Below are 14469 nucleotides of genomic sequence, written 5' to 3' on the forward strand. Positions count from 1 at the left end.
ACCTCGACACACCCAGCCCTGAAGGGGACGGGGCAAAAGTCATCTAGAGATGCAGAGTCTGCTGGGTGTAGAGCAATAATCTGTTAGACTCTGAGAAGGTGCTGCTATCTGAACGGCATGTGTGAGCAGCTGGGGCCGTAAACACTGAGATGCTCAAATGCGCAGACTGTACCCATTTTTCTTGTCATGGACACTGGAGCACACATGTGAATGAATGAATGAATGCGTTTGGCTGAGCCCTGAGACTGAAGAACCACATTTTGTATGAGCTCTTGATCCTAACTCAGGGGTGTTCAGTGTCCCCAGGGCTTTGGTTCTAAGCGTGCACATCACGTAGAAGGCTGTCGGAACACCAAGACAACCAGCTTTTGGCTAAGACTTACCTTGATTAGACATGGCCGTGAAACTGACTGGTCACCCCACTGAGTTTTCAGACCACTGGAGCCAGCCCCACACCAGGTCTAACTTCCAGTGGGACCGTAAACAATCACAGGCACGCTCTCTGTGGTTTTAAATGAGGTCTGGCCCCAAAGGGATTCAGCAAATCCTGGTACGTTCAGGAATCAACAGAGTGGAATGGCATAGCATGTGCCAGCCAGAAGACATCTCAAATGGCCATGGCATTCCCAGAAACACCAGGCACCAGCCTCCTGCAGCTCTGAACTGAGATACACAGCTGCTGGCAACAAGAACTTAACACCCCCCTGATTTGCCAACGGTGACATTAGTTTTGGATTGGGTTATTTGGGTAGGTTGTTTGGTGTCAGGATAAGCACAATGCAGCTCATGCTTCTGTGCTCCTGCTGACTTTTCAAAGGCAATTCAAAAAAGAGCTTTTGGCTTTTACGCAAGTAATTTCATTTCTAAATGATTATTGTTTTATCATAGGATTTAATGAGAAAACTTAAGCCCAAAGTAATCGTTTCCAAACCAAACAAGTTAAGGTCTACAAAGGCGATATATTCTACTGCACAGTAATATTCTTTTTAAAAAACCAATGGTAAAATATGTCCTGACTTTTATGTTAATTATGCATGTAAAACATGGACAGATTCATTCTGTATCAACTAAATGTGACTACATACAGGATTTTGGGATTTTTTCCCCCTACTTCATGGATCTTTGGATGAAATCATGAGAAAAAGTTTCCTGCCCTTCCTGACCCATTTCTCCCTGTGAGGACCACCTACCTGAGCCCTCAACCAAGGAGGAAACATGCTTGTTCCTTTGGAAATAAAAAGTGTGAAATACTTACAAAATGAAGGACAATGTTTATAGTAGGATTTTTAAAAAATTCCTAACAGACAAAAACCAAAGAGCAGTTAGTTTAATAGAATGCTGTCCTGGGAACGACCAGTTATATCCCAGGAAGGGCGGTGGTTATGCTTTGGTTAGTCATGCACATTCTTAAAATAAAAATGAACAAAAACACACAGGTCACAAGAACTCATTTGTGCAATGACCCAGGGGGGAGGTGACACGGTTACGGACAACGCATGCACGTGTGAGCACCTGGAGGCTAAGCTGGCGCTCTCAGCTGACGAAGAGGACACATCCATGCTGAGCATTTTACGGAGCCCGGGCCGAGCGCGCTCACTTGTTTTAGGAACAGTTTCTGGTCCATCTAAATCATCAAGGGTGGACTGCCTTGAGAACAGCATGGTTGCTTCCGTGTAGCAGCTAGCAGCGCAAACAGTTACAGAGACACAGTGTTAAAACAGCGCTGGAACATGAGTCACACACGGTCAGCGACCCAGACACCGCCATGCAGCAAACCACACGCCACTCCAGCACCACGGACAGCGACCATCGCAGCGGGGCCTCCAGGACAGAAAAGGGAAGATAAAACACAGCAGTACTGGGCTGAAAAGAATGTAACAGCTGATAAATGATGAAATGTCACTCTCTGGGTGGGACAGGGAACTAGAATAAAGACAAGTTCCGACCCTTCTCTCACAGAGCAGAATTCATAGTTTTCCAATTTTACAACTGAGTTTTTTTTGATGAAAGGAAACATGTTTTATTCACAGCCTCCCACCCAATTCTGAGTTCATTGAGAGCATTTTGCAGCTGAACTGATTACACAGCAATATCTGCTCATGTAAAGTTTATATAAAAATGTCAATTTTTTTTTTTTTTTAAAACACAGTCTCCAAAGGGAAAGAGGGAAGCTCAGGACTGACCACAACAAACTGAATTTTCCATCCCATTTTCTGAGTGATATTCAGTTGAACCAAACTAGATGGCTTGGACAAGAGATGCTGGTTTGATATGCAACTGGATATAAACCAACATCAAAAAAATGAAACAAAATGGTAAAAGGCAACAACAAAGGAAATCTAGCAGGGGCAGGGCCATTTTGTCTGTTAACTGTTCATTGAGCCTAATGAATGGTTTTCTTAGGATCACGTTTTAGGTGTTGGCGGATGTCACGAGGGCGAGAGCCCATTGGCTGAAATCCTCAGCTCCTGTCACCCGACAATCAGGCAGGAAGGGTGGCAGAGTTAGGGCTGAGCTGCTACTGGGTGATCACAGTACTGGAGACACAGCCAACAGAGCTCAGACAGAGGTGTGACTGCAGTTCACACGCAGAGTGTAACCCCAGAGAGGGACACACCCCCCAAAGTGCCTGACACAGAGGCTCCTGGGGCACTAATCTTCAGCCTGAGCATGAGTGACCCGGCTGACCCTTGTGAAACTGGATGGCTGATTTCCTGGATGAACATCACATGTGGCTGCACTAGGGGACCTACTGTGTGCTGGCTGGACAGTCAGACGTCCACAGTCAGTGACCATGGGGCAGAAATGGAAACCATTCAGGACAATGGAGCTACCTCTGGGGTCCCCTCTGGGAGTAGGGAATTCGAGGTTCTCAAGGAACCGTTAAAGGGTTTCAGGTTCCTGGAGTTATAGTTCCCCCACCAAGCCCCGAGTGCTCTGGAGGGGCCGCCCTGACTGCACGTTACAGCCATATGGCCAACACGGGGTTCCGGCAATGAGAGAGGGGAACACGCAGGCAACCAAATGGTCTCTAATAAGGATTTTAAAAAATGACACTGACTCCTTTAGATGTCAACCCGTCCTGGACAAAAAGAGGAGATGATGGGGAGATGAACTAGGAACACAGTGGACGAGCACAGTGGGCCTGGGCCTGGGTCTCCACGCCGACCGACACCGGCTGCCTGCTGGGTTTTAGATAAAGCGCTTCCCCTCTTCGGGGTCGGTTTCATCATTTATGAGATGATGGAACTGGATCTGTGAGCTTCTGTGTCATTTCATATTTTCAGAGGTGGATCCCATGATGGCCTTTTGGGAGCTTGCAGCAGAAAGATGCTGTGCGCCCTCACCTGCTCGATTTTCTGCACGGGAATCATTGCTCTGACCCCAAAGTCCTATTAACCTTGTTAATTCTTAGGTGAGTTGTACTGTCACATCAGCCCACTTTCGGACCCCACACAACCCCAGACTGTTGGGTTATTTGCAGTGGACCAATTTGTCATCCCAGCCAGGACAGTTTTAAAAGTGAAAGGGAAGAGGAGAAGCTTCACAATAACAGATGACAAATCTAATCAGACGATGTCTTCATAGAGATACCCCAGGGGCACACAGCACACATTTCAAATGATAACCACTCTGGTCATATCTAGGAATGTTCCTTAGAATGTCACTGTTTCCTGAAGGAACTTAAACTAATTTATTTTCTGGGAAGGTAGAGGATACCTGATTTCAAAAAACAACCATTTTTTAAAAAGTGCTATTTCACATCTGGATTTGAAGGAAATCGGGACTATTCCAAAAAGTCAAAGGGAATACAAACTCATTTGTTAGGTTCCCACCCTAACCCCCTCTACTGTCTGCCAGAGGGAAAAGTGGGTGAGATGGGGTGAGTAGGAGGGCTCCACGCAGGCTGGGTCCTTGGAAAGGGGCCGGGCCACATGGAGCGTGTGTGTCCCCGTGTCCCCGCTGGGGTTGACACTACCCTGCTGCAGGGCACAGGTGTCTGAGAGCAAGCTTTCATGCTGCGAGTCCCTCCCAGAGAAGGTCACTGCCTCCCCAGCAATCGGCAAGGCTTCCTGTGGACTCTAATGCAGACACATGATTTGAAAATTTCCTAAACAAAGAAACTGGAAGTTCTGCTCAGCCTTTAAGGAAAGGGCAAATATGTTCACTCAGTTACTAATGACATAATGAACCTATTGTGTCTCCCTTTTCTTTAGGTTACAAATAAAGAGTAAAAGAACATTAAAAAATAATTTTAAAGGTATTGGCTTTCTACTAGTAAATGTATTGACGGATTGACCATTTTAAAATGTTTGGGATATTTTGACAGTCTTTGTTAAAAAGCAATCGATGGATTTAAATATCTCCTGCCTCACAGTTTTTGACTATGGGTGCAGCTTTGTGTTTGTCATCTTGGATCAGATTTAAAGGCAGTTACTTGATTTTATTTTGGCCAGTCTTTATTTTCTTTTTCTTCTTCAACCTCCTAAAGTTGTGATTTACAGTATTTAGTTACTTTCTTAATTGACCATATTCTCAGTGGTTATGCAGCTGAAACTTACTAATAAGTAACTTTCAGGAATAAGGAATCGTGTATGTTTATTTTATGAACCACTGATTTTCAGTTCACTTTCTAATTTTCTCTTTGATTCATTTGGTTCAGAGTTTGGCTCTGGAACCACTATTCTTAAGCCAGGCTCACATATAATATTCTGGAGGCCCGTGAAACCCCTGAAGTTCTACGGAAAACATTTGTAATTATGTGTGGTTTTCCCCTTTGGGAAATAGTCTATAGATTCATGAAATTTCAGAAGAGGCTCATGTCTCTGTCCAACGGGGATGATAACAGTACATCTCGAAGGGTCTTTTAAGGATAAAGTGAAGAAACCCATGCACAGTGTTTAGTGCAGCCACAGGTGAAGGGTCAGCACAGGTGCCTGTGTGAAGCAGGGCTGTGACCACACAATGTGGAAGATGGGGGCAGACAGAACCACTTCTCAAATTTCTAAAATTACAAACCATAAAGTAACGTTTCTGAAAGGAAAAGATCAAGGATAGCAATAGATGGTAGAAGATTCTAGAACAGAAGATTCTTTCTGGAGCAGCATTTTAAAGGCATTAAAGAGGCAGCTCTCGATACAATTAGTCACTTTGTGATGCGGAAGGTTCGTCTGACTTGACTCCAGCTTGGAAATCCCAGTCCTGTGGCTGTGAATCACACAGGTCTTGCTAATAGTTATTATTGATTCCTGCTTCTGTCTGCCCGGTCCAGGGACGGGCAATGCTCTGCTTGGCTGTGGCCACAGAGACAGCCCGGAATGGCTGGGCACCCTGCATGATTCTGATTAATCTGCACCTCACCCATCATTTCTCACCTCTGTTACCTTTGTCAAAAGCAACACCATCGTGGAGCCCGTGACGTACCTGGAGATGCTGTCGTGGGAATCTAAGCTGTCCATCCTGTGGGCTGTCTGTATACCTGTGGTGGCGCCAGGACGGTCATCAATGGTGTCCAGTCCCGACTCTCTGGAAAGGTTCATGATGTGGTTCTGATAGTACATGTGGATGCTCTCCCGGGTCGGGACGTTGCCCTGCAGAGAAGGAGACATTGTCACGGTCCTTACGAAGCACTGGCCTGTGCAGCTGCCTGGCACTTCTCAATATGGACGACCCTCCACCATCACACACACCTTGAATAGGATGAAAAGCCAAGCTAGTCAAGCTGGGGATCGACATTAACTCATTGAATTAATGGTGCCCGATGTTACTGGATCATGCCGAACAAGAAACCCGTTCTCGCTTATGGGTGAAGATGGTCAAATGTACAAAGTTTCTGTTATAAAATAAATAAATCCTGGGGATGCAATGTACAGCATGGGGACTACAGTTAACAATACTGTATTGCATACTGGAAAGTTACTAAGAGAGTAGATCTTCAAAGTCCTCATCACAAGAAAAAAATTTATAATAAGGTGTGGTGATGGATGCGAACTAGACTTTCTGTGGTGATCATTTCACAATTACAGACAAATACCAAATTATTATGCTGTAAACCTGAAATTAATATGTTATATGTCACTTACATCTCCAAAAGTAAAATTATTGAAAAAGAAGTCCCTTCTTATATGTAGATAATTTTGCTAAGTTAGAGTAACTTTTCCAGCAATGAACTATTATTTTCAAATGTAATCTATAAACCATCTGTGGCTGTATTTTGTGGCTCTGCGTATATCCTAATTTTCCCTATGAGAAGTTTCACATCAAACTTGCCAGACTATACAACATGCTCCTTTATGAGACACGGCAGAGCCTGTGCAGCTGCAAATGGTGGTGATGGGAGGCGACAGAAAGGACCCACTGGCCGAGATCCCGGGACTGTGTGTGTGTGTGTGTGTGTGTGTGGGTGTGTGGGTGTGTGTGTTTGTGGCGTCTGATTATTTTCATTCTGAGCATGGAACAGACTTAAATATACAAAAAAGCAAAGGGGTTATGTAAAGACTGTCTAGAGAGAACGGATTTTGTCTGATCCTACTTGGGGTTCTGGATACTGACTTTCAGAATCACGCCAGCAGTGCTACTTTTTTTTTTTTTTTTTCTTTAAAGTATTTAGCCTGCATTTCTGCTTCACCTCCAGATCATTTAGTATTACATGACTTTTTTTTCAGGGATTTTTTTTTTTTTTAAGATTTATTGATTGATTGATTGATTGCTATATTGGGTCTTCGTTTCTGTGTGAGGGCTTTCTCTAGTTGTGGCAAGCGGGGGCCACTCTTCATCACGGTGCGCGGGCCTCTCACTATCGTGGCCTCTCCTGTTGCGGAGCACAGGCTCCAGACGCGCAGGCTCAGTAATTGTGGCTCACGGGCCCAGTTGCTCCGCGGCATGTGGGATCCTCCCAGACCAGGGCTTGAACCCGTGTCCCCTGCATTGGCAGGCAGATTCTCAACCACTGCGCCACCAGGGAAGCCCCAGTGCTACCTTTTTAATCTCTCTGGTCAGCATGCACCTCTCGATCCTCAGGACGGTGGAGATGTCGATGTGCTCCCTGGAGATGGAGTTCAGCCACGTTGTGAAACTGTCCACGGTCGCCAGAAACAGGACCCAGGTGAACTTCAGGATATTAAATATCCTCTTGATGATATTATCTAGGAGGAAGAAGAGAACACGATTTAAAGGGACATCGTGCCCTCAGCCGCGGTGCTGTGTGTGGTATTTTACCAAATGCAGCCCTGGTTTTGCCCTCATCCCCAACAGGGAGTGACAAGGGCGTCGGGGGGACCCCAGGCTAGGAAGCCGTGGGCGGAGCTTTCCACACCTGCTGCGGAAGCACCAAAACAAAACGTGGATAGAGTTTTTAACCTTGGGTCAAAGCATCAGTCAGAATAGGTCCGTATGCAGTTAACAGGTTTGATTAAAAGTAGAGATTGTGCTCAAAGATATTTGTTACTGACGCAGGGACAGAAACAGTCTGTATCTATCCAGGTAACTGGGTCCTTTAATGCTTTTCCTGTACGTTTCTTCTTTTCTTAAGTAACAATTGTCGTGGGAAACAATTCTGTTGGTTCAGAAGACTCTGATGCTTCTCACTGCAGCTGGACTGCAGTTAAACCACCTTAAAGGTATTTTGTAGGGAATTCAGTCCACACACTAAGAGTCTGTCTAAACCACTGACTTATCTTCTCCATATGTATTTAATGACATCGAGCTGTGCTAACTACAAAATTTTCCACGGGGGTTGGGGGGGGTCAGTCCTCTCCAAACCACAGGAGCCCCGAGATTCCCAATGACCCTGGGCTGCCTTCCTCATCTCAGCTGTGACTGGGGACCAGCCCGGGAGGCCGCGTGTGACAAGCTCCGCTCGGGTTCCCACCATATCCCTGATGTCGTGCCTCTCCGGCACCCCCGGAATTCAACGTGAGCTCTGGGTCACGGCTGTGACATAACTTATTTTAGGTCAGAATCAAAATAAAAGAGGGAAGATCCCATATTAACTGTCTGTCTTACTCATTGCTTCCTGTAAATCAGTGCTTTTTCAACTGGTATACAAGGAACGCTTCAAGACACATCACCAAATCACCATCCATGTGTACATATTTTTACTTTGGCTTTTAAAAAAATTAGTTTTATTAGCTATTTCAAACACTGACTGCAATAAAGGGAATACTTAGTGAACACGACAATGAATTAAGGATTGCCTTATTGTCTAAAAAAAAAAAAAATCAAGGCACCACCACCAACACCCTCAATAAGAAAAATAACCTGTATCCTTCACTCTTCCTCTCACCAGAAAAAGGAAATCAGATTCAACTGTCATAGTAAGAGCATAATGAATTTATGATTAATGATGATAGTTTGGAATGGTTGTAGTTTAAGGTCACTAATACAGCAGGTAGAAAAAGGCAAAATTCACTGGCATAAGCTTTTCTGTGAGGGGAGTCATTTTCTGGATGGGGCCGTACAGTACACATTTCCAGCTTTGCAGGCTTGCTGTCTCTGGCCATCTCGGCTGTGCTGGTGTGAAAGCAGCTGTAGACAGTGGGTGGATCGTCTATCAACGGGCAAGCCTGGGTTACCAAACTTTAATGACGGACAACTGACACTTGAATCCCATAATTTTCATATGTCATTAAATACTCGTCTTCTTTTGATTTTTTTCCAGCCATGAAACGTGGTAAAAGTCATCCTTGGCTAACAAGCCACAGAAGAACAGGTGGCAGGTGGGATTTGGCCCAGGAGTGGTGGAGTCTTGCAACCTCTAGCCCAGGTGTAGGGCCCACCCCTGTCGCTGTCCTCTCTCTACTTTAAAGACTGAAACGTGAACCAGAGTTTGACTTCGTCATGGAAAAACAATTATTTGTGCATTTGGGTGGCCTAGGAGAAAGGCGGAACTTCTCTCAGGTGAAATTTTGCTCTTTTCAGAGGAAAACCATCCAAGGGAAGCTTAGCTAGTGTATGGGCTCCACACATGGTCCAGGTGGGTCAGGGAGACACAAGGAAGTGGTAGACGGCGCTACCTACTGAGGTCACAGGAACCTTGGAGCTGCCAGCTGGGACTCTGGAAAAGGAGCTGGGGGAACCATGTAGTGAGAAGGGGCCTTGAGCCTCTGGGTCAAGCAGGCCCAGAGGAACCGGCCAAGAGAGCCCCACCTGGCAGATACTGACTGCCCACAGCCTCTTCGTGTAGACATCAAGGGCAAGTTCGACCCCTGGAGGCTGAAGGACTAAACTTGATAAACTTTAGCAGCATCTTATATTTTTGACGACCTATTTTTTTTTCATATATTCACAATTATTTTGTTAGAAGCTGTGAAAATAAGCCTAATTATTTCACGGTTTTGCTTATGGTGTTCCTGACTATGTTGGAGCCCTGTGTAACATAACGTGCACTTTACCCACTGGGGTGATCATAGACTCACATGGGAAATTAGAATTCTTATTCTTGTTTATTTTTTAACCGTAGAGGCCGGAGGGCATAGTTGTTAAGAGCACAGACTCTGGATTCTGAGTCCTTGGATCCAAATCCCAACTCTATCCTTGAGTGGTTGTATAGATTTGGAGAAGTTGGCTAATTTTTCTCTGCCTCAGTTTCTTCTTGGTTAAATGGGGAAGAGGGCTTTGAGGGGGTTGAACAAGTCAATGCGTGTAAAGCTCATGGAAAAGTGCCTGGCAAAGGAGCTGTGCCATCCAAAGCGTGATAAAGCTTTGCAGCAATAATGGGGTATGTGGTCCGACAGACATATGAGCCGATTATCTGGATGTGAAGGCCAGGTTCAAGGATTGTGCCTCCGAGGGCTTGGAGAGCATTCAGGAAACCTCATTTTGTGTCAGCAGATGGCATCCTTGGATGTATCTGTGTCCAGAGCAAAAGAGCCTGAAAACCTTGCCTGCTGCTAAGTGATGCTTACAGGAATGCCAGCCCCGTGAGAGAGGAAGCGGCGTCTGTGGAGCCAAGAGGCATCTGGGTTCATTGCATTTGGAGGCTTTTGTTTCGCCTCTTTTTTTCCTGATGGAGAAATCTTCCTCCCAATCGTGGACTCCGTGAAGCCTAAACGGCACTGTGACTGGGCTAGGGGTTAGAAGACACCGGTTCTGTCCCCCACTGTGTGGAGTCCTGAGCAAACGCAGTGGGGTTTGGTTTTCTTCCCTAAGACGAGGAGGTTGGCCCAAGCCTGGAGGCCCGCTCAGTTCCGCAGTGACTTACTTCTCACTTCACTCCTTTTCCATGTACTTTAAATTAATTGCCAATATTTTTTGTGCCTCTACTCTGATGGCTTCCCTGGGACATTTACAAGTTGCTCTCCAAACTCCCTTTCATAGGTTCTTGGATAAAGGAATTTACAAGCCGACTCTAACCCAACATTTCATCCCACAGTGTAAAGGTCAGGTCTACTTTTTGGAGTGCCTTTGCAATTTCACTAGAGATGAGATTTCAAGGGACACATTATTAAGACACAGTGCAGCAACAGGATTTAATTCACTGTTTTCAGGCAGCCTTCCATTATGTACTATCTGGGCAAGAAACAAGTTCCAATCTCCCCACCGCCGATGGGAGCCTTTATTTTGTTACCTGGTCCATCAGACTTCTTCTTGATCGGTTCATCCTCCCGGTCTTCCCACTCCACAGAACCTGCCAAGACTGTTTGAGAAACACGGGTTACATCCTTTTATGGTAAATGAATGCCAACACTACTCTTCTGGATTCAGAGGAATTTTATAATGAAATCTAGGACATTCTGCCGATTTGAAGAGCTCCTGGGGAAAAGTCATAAGAATTCTGAGCTTTCAGATTCTCTTCACTCCACTCCAGAATGAGAATCATGGAACTAGGGGTGGGTAAACTACAGTCCTCTGGCGAAATCTTTCCTGCTTCCTGTTGTTAAATGGCCTGTGAGTTCAACTATTTTTAATAGTTGAAAAAAGTCTGAAGAACAATAATATTTTGTGCATATGAAAATTACATGAAATTCAAATTTTACCGGAACACAGCTACACCCATTTGTGGACATACCGTCCAAGGCTGCTCTCATCCCAAGATGGCAGGGTTGAGTTGCAGCAGGAGTTTACAGCCTGCAAAGCTTACAATATTTACCATCCGGCCCTTTACAGAAAAAGTGTGCTGACTCCTGTTACACACTGTGAAGTTGTAATTTTGAACACCTCGGGGTAATGTTATAAATTTTAGTGGGTCACCCTTAAAATGACATCACAGAGTTTCATTTTATTTCTTAGCCTCATCTTTTAAGGCTGAGGTTGCCAGATCTAGCAAATGAGAATATAGGACACCTGGTTAAATTTGAATTTAAGATAAATAACACATCATTTTTTAGTGTAGGTAAATCCCATGCAATATGTCCAAATTATACTGAAGCTTAAAGATTATTTGTTGTTTTTCTAACAAATTCAACTAGAACCGGGGTTCATGTATTTTATCTGGTAACTCTATCAAAGACGATTCACAACCTGACTCCAGTTAATCTTCCCAAACTTATTTCCTACTGCGCTCTTTTCTGCTGCTCTGTTTCACATCCTGTCTTTACTAGCTAAGCTGACCTGCTCTTTAGTTTTCATACACGAACTTGCTTTCTTCTGCCAGGCTCTGGTCAAAGACTATCTTTTGCACGAAGTACTGTATTCCTTTGCACTCTGGGTCATAAGTCACCTTTTGTCCTCTGGTCCCACACTATTCTATGTATGCTTATTTTTTAAATGAAACCTTGCAGTTTCTATGTCAACAGGGATTATTCCCCCTATATTTGTGTTCCCTACTGGTTAAGGTGGAGGGGTCTGGAGCCAGGACACCTGCTATGAATCCCAGACCCACCACTCACTAGCTGGCTGTGACCAGTGCAGGTTCCTTCACTCTTTGGGACCTCACATCCCCAAGTGTAGGGCAGGGAGTGAGAGGCGAGTGAGTTATTGCACGGAAAGCACAAAGGCAGCTGGCACTTTGGGAGGACAGATGCTATTTGTTTCATCTGCCGACGAAGAAGGGATGATCCCTTGTATCAAGAAGGTGCTGAATAAATATTTATTAAAGAAATAAACATTTATTTCTGTCCCAATATCTTTGAATTATTGCTGTCCTAGATTTGTAGGTAAACAATGGTGTATCTACGCATGAAATAATCTTCATGATACAGACTAATGAGATATTAATAAGATGACTAAAGATTTTTTAGAATTGGCCCAATAATTTTGGAAGAACAAATGTCTGAGAATAGCAAATACAATTTTGAAAAAAGGGGCATAGTGAGGGAAGTTTGCAACACTAAATATTAAAACTAACTCTAGCTACTGGACTCAAAAATATATGACAGTGGCCCAGATCTAGACAGTAGGATAGTGGATCAGAATACAGAGTCCAGAAACATATCTAAGAGCCATACCACAAATGGGAGCTTAATACTGAGAAAAGGAGCATTTAACTTCAATGGAAAAAGGAAGACATTACCAAACAGGTTTAGCATAATAGATCTCTACTTCACAGAATAATAAAAAATTCAAAAGGTAAATAAAATTAAGAGGAAATATAAGAAAACATTTGCATAAAATTGGGGGGGAAGACTTCCTTAAACAAGACAAAACATAGAAATTGCAAAAAGAAATTCGGACCTATTTGACAACACAAAAAAATTAAACATTGCTTAGAAAACATATACCATAAACTAAATCAAAAGATAAGCATTGGATTGGAAAAAAGATACTTGTAACACATAAAAAAGGATAATATCCCTAACATATAAATATTTCCTACATTAATAAAGACAAACAACCCAATAGAATGATAGTATGGAACATGATAAAAATTTTAAATCTTAGATTTGAAAGTAAAAAATACCAAGAAAATATGAAATAAAAAATGTTCAATCTCATTAGTTAGGAAAATTCAAATGAAAATCAAAGCCGTTTGTCATCCTTGAGAAAGACACACAATAAAAACAGTAATAATAGCCTATGGGATAAGGCTACAGGGGAATAGACACTCCTTCACCTTATACATAGGACTGTAAATTTCTAAAACCTTTTAGGAAAATATTTATTAAAGTAAAAAAGCACCCACTTTAACCCAGAAATCCCACTTTTGATCATCTATTTTGTGGAAAGTGTGTGTTCTTCCTGACTTTTTGCCATGCATTTAAAAACACACACACACGACTATATGTGAACTTCTGTGCAAGGATATCTTCTGTGCAAGGATATCTATGATAGCATTCTTAATTGTGGCAAAATCTGGAAGCAAACCTTATGTCCATTAGTGATGGAAGAGTTGGATAAATTATGCATATGCATATTATAGAATATTTTGCAGCTATTAAAAAAGGATGATATAGTTTTATAAATACTTAATTGGAGAAGTGTTCATGATACATTGCTAATGAACGTACAGGAGAATTTGGACGGCATGGACTCATTTTTGAAACAAAGGAAACATTGCCTGTACATCACAGGAAAGGGGTGGAAGAGAGCACAACCAATGCAAGGGTTTGGTGCCTTAGGGTAGCTTTCAAGGCCAGACTGTGCATCCACTTCTTTATTGCTTGACTTGCTACATTGCCTGTGTTTTAACTTTGCCTTTTTAAACCAATAAACTAAAATAAAATAAAAGCTACCAGGAGGTAGCAGGGACCAGAATGGTCAAAAAGGAGAACAGCTTTGCAATTAGAGTTCCATTAGAAATTATGTTTTCCTTTTCTTTTCTTTTTTGAATACATTTTTAATTTCACAAAGAATCTATATATACATTTTCTGTGTAAAGAACTAAAATATAACAAGCCTAAAGTTCCCTTTAATCCTACCCCTTAATCTCAGTCTCCCCCACCCCTGCCAGAAGTCACCACTGTAATTAACTTGCTAAGTATTCTTCCTGATCTTCCTCTGGCATTTATACACGACTATATGTACCCATTAAAAATGCAAAATATTGTCTGGAGGCACTTTGGTTTCCTTTGTTTCATAAATGGTTTCATAATGTGCATGCCAGTTTGCAACATAATGCTTTTCATTTAACAATGTGTCAGGAATTGTTCTCCAAGTCAGTTCATAGTAGTCCATCTCATTTTTTAAATTACTAAATCGTATGCTGTAATACATTGGTAACATAATTTACTTGATTCTTCTTCTTTACGTGGGCATTCAGGAGGTTTCCAAATTTTTGTTAGTTATAAATAATGTCTGATGAATATTCTTAGACACGTGTGCTTGCGCTCATGTGTAAATATTGATTCAAGTTAAGCCATACACCTGGAGGTGGGACAGATATCTGGTAGGAGACACATTTAAAATTTTCATGGATACTGACACCTGCTCTTCAAAGTGGATATGCTGCTTTAGAACACCACAAATATGTATGCCCTCACTAGCTCCAAACAGTGATATTATCAAATGTTTAGGTTCTTGCCAATCCAATAGGTTAAAAAAACAGTATGTCAAAATACTTAGTTTGTGTTTCTTGTACTACTAGTGAAATTG

General features: G+C 42.9%; 1 protein-coding gene across 5 annotated transcripts in view; it reads right to left on the reverse strand.

Annotated features, from left to right (window-relative positions):
* The window catches only part of PIEZO2 (piezo type mechanosensitive ion channel component 2), a 343647-nt gene that overhangs the window by 30991 nt on the left and 298187 nt on the right, over positions 1-14469 (reverse strand). For 4 of the 5 annotated variants that reach the window (XM_082416414.1, XM_082416413.1, XM_082416415.1 and 1 more), the window contains 3 exons: positions 10568-10636; positions 6979-7145; positions 5425-5591 (listed from right to left, as the gene is read on the reverse strand). In XM_082416414.1, coding sequence (XP_082272540.1) covers positions 5425-5591; positions 6979-7145; positions 10568-10636 — 403 coding nt within the window. Of the gene's footprint in view, positions 1-1512; positions 1681-5424; positions 5592-6978; positions 7146-10567; positions 10637-14469 lie in introns of all 5 variants that reach the window. The other variant, XM_082416417.1, reaches the window with a different exon arrangement.

Source organism: Balaenoptera physalus (assembly GCF_965194825.1).
Source record: "Balaenoptera physalus genome assembly, chromosome: 12".
NCBI lineage: Eukaryota > Metazoa > Chordata > Mammalia > Artiodactyla > Balaenopteridae > Balaenoptera > Balaenoptera physalus.